The sequence below is a fragment of the Euleptes europaea genome, chromosome 18 (genome assembly GCF_029931775.1).
Source record: "Euleptes europaea isolate rEulEur1 chromosome 18, rEulEur1.hap1, whole genome shotgun sequence".
Classification (NCBI taxonomy): Eukaryota; Metazoa; Chordata; class Lepidosauria; order Squamata; family Sphaerodactylidae; genus Euleptes; species Euleptes europaea.
In genome coordinates this window covers 2,978,688-2,987,987 of record NC_079329.1, presented here as the reverse complement: position 1 = coordinate 2,987,987, position 9,300 = coordinate 2,978,688, and the positions used below count along the sequence as shown (strand labels likewise).

The following is a 9,300-nucleotide window of genomic DNA, read 5'->3' as shown; positions in this document are numbered from 1 at the left end:
TCACAAGTTGTCATAGTCGTCGTCTTCCTCGTGCTTCCTTTTCAAGGGGTTCACTTCTCCGGCGGTGTTCTGTGACGACACCATGTTGGTGGTGATGAGGATATTCTTGGAGCCCATCAGGGAGGGGTTGATCAGCACGTTCTGCACCGTCGGCGTGGTTGGAGCTGCTGAGAAAGGAAATGGAGGCAAAAAACTGAACGCTGGTTTTCCAAAGCTTTGCCTTGGGGTTGCGGGGAAGACTTTTGTTTTTAAATCACCAGGAGATTGATTCTCCCCATTTCCAGGGTACCAGTTGTGGGGTTTGGTCCCAGGCCCAGCCCCCTCCACTTAGTCATGGCAGACAAAAGAAACACCAGTTCTACAAAGCTGGCAAACATATCCCAAGGGGCTTATTTTGCACACAACAGGCAAGTCACAACCTGACCTGAATGGCCCAGGCTAGCCCAGTCTTGTCAGATCTCAGAAGCTAAGCAGGGTCGGTCGGTCGGCCCTGGTTAGTACTTGGATGGGAGAGAGTTCTTGGACGGCCTGCTAGTGCGAGACAAGCACAGCACTTCCAGATTGTTTTTACCTGACTTGACCGATGCTTGGGGTGTAGGGATCTGCACCGTGAAACGCTGCCCTGTCAGTGACACCGGGGTCCCGACTTTGGTCGAAACAGAGACCGTCTGTGCCGAAGGAGTCCCTGAAATTCACCATGAAGAAAAAATTAAGGTGGGAGAAAATCAAACCCTGAAATGAATTAGGTAACCAAGAGGTTGAGAAAAACCAATCCAAAATGAACAAAATATGCTTAATACTGAAAACAAAAAAAGTACATTAAATACATCATATAGTTATGCATTATTTTTTTTATTTTCAGTATCCGACTCAGTATTTTGTTCATTTTTGTTTGGTTTTTTTCAAGCTCTTAGTTACCAAGTTCCCTGAAATGAACACCATTAAATAAAATTAAAAGCAAATTAAATTAACATTTGTTTTTGTTTTTTAAGTCTAAAAAGAACCAACAGCCACTTTAGGTAGGGCATGATTCAAACAGTACATAAGGACACACTTATTTAAATTTTAAACATGGCTAAACTTACCTTATTTATAGTCTGCCTTTCTCACTGGGACTCAAGGCGGATTACATGGAGTGAATCAATATGATCGACAGGATGGGGCATTCAATAAATGACTTTGGGTTACCCAGGTGCAGAACTGAGATGCCCCTAGGGAGGAGGTGTGGCAACGTGGAAAACACTTGGGAGAAGACGGCATGGCTACTCTCCCCACCACCCCGCCCAGGGACGGGGCTCAGCTCCCAGGCCAAAACAGTACCAATGAGTCAGCAGCACAGAGGGTCACAGAAAAGGGACAGAGCAAGAGAGGAGCGCAACTCATCCAAGCTGTGGAGTAGTACCTAAAGTCGGGGTGCTGGGCCTGCTGGTTACTGCTCCGACGCTCAGCCGCGGCACGGTTATCCTTCCAGTGGAGGAAGAAACCTGGAAAGAAGCAATACTTAGGACTGATGACAGCCAACATTGTGTAGCGGTTAGTGCCGGACTAGGATCTGCCATGTCTAAAACGGCCACCATCAGCATGACGTGGTGGTTAGAGGGTTGGACTAGGATCTAGGAGACCCGGGTTCGAATCCCCACTTTGCCATGGAAGCCTGCAGGGTGACTTTGGGCCAGTCCCACACTCTCAGCTTTCTATCACTGCTGAGAGCAGCTTTTGGGTCTGCTACCAGCTTGGTAAGAGCCCCCTGGCACAGAGTGGTAAGCTGCAGTACTGTAGTCAAAAGCTCTGCTCACGACTTGAGTCCGATCCTGACGGAAGTCGGTTGCAGTTAGCCGGCCCAAGGTCGACTCTGCCTACCATCCTTCCGAGGTTGGTAAAATGAGTACCCAGCTTGCTGGGGGTAAAGTGTAGACGACTGGGGAAGGCAATGGCAAGCCACCCCATAAACACAATCTGCCTAGTAAATGTCAGGCTGTGATGGCACCCCATGGGTCAGGAATGACCCGGTGCTTGCACAGGGGACGACCTTTACCTTTTACCAACCAGCTTGGCAGGAAAGCTCCATTCAGTACGACAATTATACAATCCCTCAGACCAATTATACAATCCCTCAGACACACACACACCAGTTCCAACTCCCACCTTTTTCTGCAAGGACTTCAGCTTGTAGTTGGGCGCTGTCAGGCAGTACCTATCCGGGGGCAGCCGTGGCCCCGAGTACGGCTTAATCAGCGGCAGAGGCATCTGGTTCTTCTGCCGTGCGATATCTAGCAAAAACTGGAAAAGGGACGCAGTATTAATTCATGCTTCTTGATCTTCCTTACTTCAAATCACTCCTTTCCAAAGTCTAGGCCCTTGACCACATGCAGACGTCTCGGCTAGGGTTGCCAGCTCCAGGTTGGGAAATACCTGGAGGTTTTGGGGGCAGAGCCTGAGGAGGGCGGGGTTTGGGGAGGGACTTCAACGCCATAAAGTCCAATTGCCAAAGCGGCCATTTTCTCCAGGTGAACTGATCTCTATCGGCTGGAGATCAGTCGTAATAGCGGGAGATCTCCAGCTAGTAGCACTTGGAGGATGGCAACCCTACTCTCGGCTCACTCCCACTGGCTCTCCTCCCTCCCCCCGCTACTGAAAGTAAGACTATAAGCTCCTTGGAACAGGGACCTTCTCTTTGGCTTACGTTACCCTACCTTGTTCAGCCTGTGGGCACCTTTAGACGTCTGACATGGGGCCGTGGGCGCAACCACAAAATGGCTTCCATAGGAGGTGGAGCATCAGCCAATCAGAACCCTCCTGGACAAGAGCCCCACTCACTTTCTAAAAACACGGTGGGCACCAAGAAAGGTGTTGGCAGATGCCATGGCGCCCACAGGCACCACGTGGGGGACTCCTGCCCTAAGCTATGTGCTACAGTTCAGGAAGGACGCTGTAAAAATAAGTATGAACTGATCTCTTTCCCCCTAAAGCACAAGAGCAAGCATACATCTCTGGGAGGGGGAGAGGTGAACGACTGATCCGTCCGGCACTGGATAGCCAACCTCACATCGTCTGCATCGACACTCGATTTCTTTGCGTGGCTGGAATAAATTTTGGCATCTTCCAAGATTGTTGTCACGTATCCTTTCAGGAAACAAAAATCCAGAAACTTTACAATGGCTATGTGGCTTCTTGCAGCTACAAGATAAAGTCAGTGTAGTATAGCCAGTGTGGTGTAGTGGTTAAAAACGGTGGTTTGGAGCGGTGGACGCTAATCTGGTGAACCAGGTTGGTTTCCCTTCTCCACATGAAGCCAGCTGAGTGACCTTGGGTTAGTCACAGCTCTCTCAGCCCCACCTACCTCACAGGGTGTCTGTTGTAGGGAGGGGAAGGGAAGGTGATTGTAAGCCGGTTTAATTCTCCCTTAAGTGGTAGAGAAAGTCGGCATATAAAAAACAACGCTTCTTTTTCTTCTATAGTAGTTAGAGCGATGGACTAATGTGGCACCCACTCTGCCGTAAAGCTCCCTAGCTGGCCTTGGCCCAGTCATGGCTCTCTCAGCCTAACCTACCTCACAGGGTTCTTGTGAGGAGGAGAACAACACAGGCTGCCTTATGGAGGAAGAGCAGAATAAAAAATGCAATCGCTAGACCAGTGATCCCCAAAAGTGGAGTCCACTTGCCTCTTCCCCAAAGGAAAGAGCCAATCCTGGCCTCCAGCATCTCACTGGACTTGGAGGTGCTTCAAGAGAGGCCAGAAGGACACTTAGCTTGGAAGCTCCCAGCATTTTGTGGAACTTTGGCAAGATATTTTAGGAAAAAATATTGGCCACCAATTGAGCTAGGAACTGCTGGGAGATTACCGACATTATCCAGTTAAATAATATTTCTAGGGTTGGGGTGGAAAAGAAATCGAGAGAGTGGGAAATGTAAAGCGAGGGGTACATAAATATTAGACACATTGAGATAAACCACAGCACAAGGAAAACTTACGGTAAGCAAACTCCAGCATCTGATTTATAACCCGTGGCTCGTACTCAGTAATCCCCATATCCTTCAAGATCTGGGCCATCACCTGTCCAGTCCAAGAAATCAAAAAGGAATGCTTTAAACTTCCACATCTGATGGTGAACCCAGAGAAAAGTTGACAGTAGTGGTTAAAGAGTCCTACTAGGATCTGGGAAACCCAAATTCGAATCCACGCTGCATTGGCCACATTGTGTGTAAGTTCAAAACAGCCAGCACATTATTACTTAGGCACACAGTTAATCAGAGCTAAATTAAATTAAGAACATAAGAGCGGCCCTGCTGGATCAGACCAAGGCCCATCAGGTACAGCAGTCTGTTCACACAGTGGCCAACCAGGTGCCTCTAGGAAGTCACAAACAAGACAACTGCAGCCGCTGCCTATGCTCCACGGCACCTAAGATAATAGGCATGCTCTTCTGATGCTGGAGTGAATAGGTCTGCATCATGACTAGTATTAATTTTGACTAGTAGACATGTTCCTCCATGAACATGTCCACTCCCCTCTTCAAGCCTTCCAAGTTGGCAGCCATCACCACATCCTGGGGCAGGGAGTTCCACAGTTTGCGTTGAATTCTCTGCAATCTTTGCGCTGCTTTGCTGGCGTTTCTATCTTGGGGGCTTTCACCAAGCGAAATGGTCTCTTAGCAAGGTTGCAGGAGGCAAAGACACAGAAACCCCCCGCCCCAAGGTGGCATCCCTGCAAACTTTTGGGGGGAGGCGGTTTCCCCCCCCCTCAGGCAAAAATCGAGAGCCTTTTTGTGGACCAGCCCAGCTTCTGTGCAGGCTTTCGAATTGCACAGAGCTCTGGGTCACTCGACGCCCAGCTGCATGTTACCGGCCCTCCCCACGTGCCCCCCTCTTCTCTGCCCCTCGACTCTCCTTCCTTCCTTCCTTCCTTCCTTCCTTCCTTCCTTCCTTCCTTCCTTCCTACCTACCTACCTACCTACCTACCTACCTACCTGGGCATCCTTCGGGGCGCTCTTAGGCGAGGCCACCTTGCTCGCCTCCACCGCCGCCATCGCCGCCAAGCCGAGAAAAGGGGCGAAGCGGCCTCGGCCAGCCCCACTGGGCATGCGCGCCTTCCCTCCCCCGGGCCGTTCTTGCGCATGTGCAGCGAGGACTGTGAAGCCGAGGCTCCGTTGCCCTTCCTTCCGCCCTTCCCTCTGCCGCCTGCAATAAGTGAGAATGGCTTTTTTTGGGGGGGAGGGGTTGTCAAAGCAGGGATGTACTAGTAGAAAAGGGCAAGAGTCCAGTAGCACCTTCAAGACTAACAAAGATATTTTCTGTGGGTAGCCGTGTTAGTTTGTTTGTAGTAGTCAAAAAGGGCAAGAGCCCAGTAGCACCTTAAAGACTCACAAAAATATTTTCTGGTAGGGTATGAGCTTTCGTGAGCTGTGGCTCACGAAAGCTCATACCCTACCAGAAAATATTTTTGTTAGTCTTTAAGATGCTACTGGGCTCTTGCCCTTTTTGAAAGATATTTTCTGGCAGGGTGTGAGCTTTCGTGAGCCACAGCTCACTTCTTCAGATAGTAGAAAAGAGCAAGAGTCCAGTAGCACCTTAAAGACTCACAAAAATATTTTCTGGCAGGGTAGGAGCTTTCATGAGCCACAGCTCACTTCTTCAGGTAGTAGAAAAGGGCAAGAGTCCAGTAGCACCTTCAAGACTCACAAAAATATTTTCTGGCAGGGTAGGAGCTTTCGTGAGCTGTGGCTCACGAAAGCTCCTACCCTGCCAGAAAATATTTTTGTGAGTCTTGAAGGTGCTACTGGACTCTTGCCCTTTTCTACCACTGCAGACAGACTAACACGGCGACCCACTGTGAATTATCTTCAGGGATGTACTAGAACGCATGACAAGCCAGCCCATCGGGAACAATGGGAGAGGAGCCAATGCAAGTCAACGGACACGCCAGGCTCCCATTCTCTTCAATGGGCTGGGCATCCTCTCCCATTGCTTCCGATGGGCTGGCTCGTCATGCGTTTTAGTACATCCCGTCAAAACAGCAGAACTGACCCTAGAAGCTAAAACGACTCAACTGAAGCTATCATATTTTGGTCACATGATGAGAAGACGAGACTCACTGGAAAAGACAATAATGCTAGGAAAAGTTGAGGACAGCAGGAAAAGAGGAAGACCCAACAAGGGATGGATTGACTCAATGAAGGAAGCCACGGCCCTCAGTTTGCAAGATCTGAGCAACGCACAGCTGCAGGGGCGGAGGAGTTAGCAGCACCGCACGATCCTAAAGAGGGGCACCGTTTTGTCTTGTGCATGGACAATACAATTTTTTAAAAAATCAACAACCAACCCCCCCCTCCGCCACCCAGATGGCAATTGTGGGGCTGCCCCGTACAGGAAAAAATAATCGCCGGATGCTGGTTTCAGAAGGCGCAAAAGCATTTTTGTGCATTTCGCACCCACGTCTAGTGCAAAGCAACTGCACACCCACATATGGAAGAGTCAACCACCCAGATCGAGCCCCCGCCCCTTCCCGCATGCTGCTGCCATCGGGACCCTCCCCCAGGGATGAGAAACTGAACTGGAAAGAACAGGCACAGCGTTTTAGTGGGCTGGGGAGGAGACAGGAGAATAAAAGCAGGACGATTCCCTCCTCTGATGCAAGAATGAATGGAGCGTGCCTGGGAGATTTGCAAAAGAAAAAAAAAATGAAGCGTTGCATTGGCCGGGAATCGAACCCGGGCCTCCCGCGTGGCAGGCGAGAATTCTACCACTGAACCACCAATGCATTGCATGAAAAGTGGCATCCGCATGATTGTTTTTATATGTCTTTCAAGATGTCTAAAGGCTGAGTTGACAGAACAATCGGTACAATGTGCCCCAAGCAATTTTAACCTGAGCTTGTTGCTGCACGTTTTGGAGTTTAAAGCACCAGGAGCCAAGAGAGAACACCCTGAATACATATTTAAATAGCCACAGTCCACTTCCAGGTGGTGTTCAGGGCCACAAGGCTTCCTTACGCTGGGGAGGGTTGCCAACTCCAGCCTGGGGAAGTTCTTGAAGATTTGGGCATGATGCCTATGGAGGAGGGAGTCTGGAGATAGATTTCACCTAGAATCTATGGTATATCATAGAGCAGGGGTTCTCAACAAGGGGGAAAGTCCCCCCCTGGGGGGGATTTTAGGGTTCCAGGGAGGGAATTGGGACCACTATTCAGCAAAGTGCATATTATTTGGAATGCACCTTTTGAGACAGACTATTTTGGGAAGGGGGGGATTATATTCTGAACAATGGTGAAAAGGGGGAACGGAGCAAAAAAAGGTTGAGAACCACTGCCATAGAGTCTTCACACTGAAGGTTCCATTTCCTCCAGGGCAACTGATCTCCAGTCTGGAGGTTGGCAACCCAGACTGCAAGCCATTGCACATGCTGTGGATCATCCCATAATTTCCATAAGAGATTTCTCCTTCTGTTCCTTCAAGCAGCCCTGGTTACTGCAGTGAAAAGGTTTAAAATATTTTTTGACCAGTACGAGTGGAGTTGGGAATGTGTAGGAGGGCACATGCTGGCCTTGGCTTCTTATCTCTGTTCCTGAATGCTTTTCTGACTGCACATTCCAAGCAACCAGAGGCAAAGCCTCCCAGGGATCCAGGGCCTGGGTAACTTACCCCACACACACACACACACACACTTTTTTTCTCACTGTATCATATGTTGATTTCCCCCCGTGCCTGGAATATTAAAAAACAACAACCCATTGACATCAGAATTAATATAACAGGATACTAAGGCTTTATATTTAGCCATTTTGCTGCTGATTCAAAGATCATTGTTCTCCAACAGGGGAACTGCAAAGGTAGTCCAGTGTGAAATTGCTGACTTAAAATTCATCACCACGTTCAAGGCTATTTACCTCCTCCAAGACTTAATAGGGAGCTGGGGCAGCTCTCACTACATAGGCAATATCTTCTATATCCCACCCCTTCTGTATCTTGGTTAATTCACTTATATGAGTTTCAATTTCCTCTCTGCATCACATTTTCATTCTTCTCCCCTGCCCACAACCCCCCCCCCCAATGAGGTCTTGTTAGAAACCAAAACGAACCCTGGGATTTTCTCTTTTCCTGTTGTTCAAAGTGTAGCTGTTTTAATTCTGGCCCATAATTAGTAGCTTAAACATGAAATGACTCAGTAGTGACAGAACCAGGCTAGCCCAATCTTGTAAGATCAGGGCAGCTAAGCAGATTCGGGTCTGGTTAGTCCTTGGATGGGAGACCACCAAGGAAGTCCAGGGTTGCTACACAAAGGCAGGCAATGGCAAAACCACCTGTGAACGTCTCTTGCCTTGAAAACCCTACACGATCACCATAACTATGACTTTATGTTAAAGTTAAACTATGTTTATGTTATGCTATGTTAAACTATGGCTTTAACTATGGCTATGACTTTGATGGGGCTGTCTGCCACCACAGCCACACAACCAACCAGGTCACCCAAACTAGAACAGCAGCAATAATTTTGGCTTTAACCCTGAGGAAGGCAGCTACTCAGGAGTAACGTTCTTGGTCCTGGCAATGGCCCCCCAAAGATGGCAAGCACATGGCAGGCTGGATCATCTGAGAAGGAGCAGCCGAGCACCGTACAACGGACCAGGTGGGAAGCCTGAGCAGTGAGAAGCTTAAATTTGGTGTTCATGATAACCATGGGCTTAAAATTGACTCCAGTGGATGTGTGTGTGGAGGGAACCCAAGCAAGCACCATGTCAACACAGATGGAGCCGTTCTCCTGCCTTCTTCAGCCCCTTCCTTTGATGAAGCAGATTTGGGACTGCTCATTTTGCTAACCAACCATTCTTTTTTATTAAGAGAATGTTTCACTTCACGATGCAATAATGCCATTTTTAGGGGAATCGATTAAAAACAAGATGAGCTAGGGAAGCAAATACCTGAGATTTTTTTAATTCTCTTTTTTTTTACCGCATATATATCAAAATCATGTACCAATGGCACACAGCTCCAAAAAAGAGGCACAGGATACACTCACATGTTCAGAATGTTGCCTGTGAAGAATGGGAAAAGCAGTTTACTAAGCACTTACGGTGGAGTTAGTTGCAGAAGGAGAATTTTGGTTAGATGTTGGAAGCACATCATGGGATGTACAAATCATTAAAATCCAACAACTATATGATTGTTAATATAAAAGCAGAGATAGCATATATTCAGTATGCATCTAATGGTAACGTTTCTTCAAAAAATGTTTATATTAAAAAAGAAAGCAACATTTAAAAGAGTATACATTAAAACAAAGGTGTGTTAAGGCACATCATGATTCT

General features: G+C 48.1%; 1 protein-coding gene and 1 non-coding gene across 2 annotated transcripts; both read right to left on the bottom strand.

Moving 5' to 3' along the window:
• On the bottom strand, positions 1-5,026 carry LOC130490161 (transcription initiation factor TFIID subunit 9-like). The gene is made up of 7 exons (XM_056863976.1): positions 4,967-5,026; positions 3,972-4,053; positions 2,987-3,123; positions 2,146-2,280; positions 1,403-1,484; positions 572-685; positions 1-167 (listed from the first exon to the last, which is right to left on the bottom strand). Exons 1-7 carry the CDS (start codon positions 5,024-5,026, stop codon positions 1-3), a joined length of 777 nt encoding a protein of 258 aa, XP_056719954.1.
• A 1,659-nt stretch (positions 5,027-6,685) lies between these two features.
• On the bottom strand, positions 6,686-6,756 carry TRNAG-GCC (transfer RNA glycine (anticodon GCC)). Its single transcript has one exon. It is a non-coding gene; the product is annotated as a tRNA-Gly (tRNA).
• Between the last annotated feature and the right edge of the window lie 2,544 nt (positions 6,757-9,300).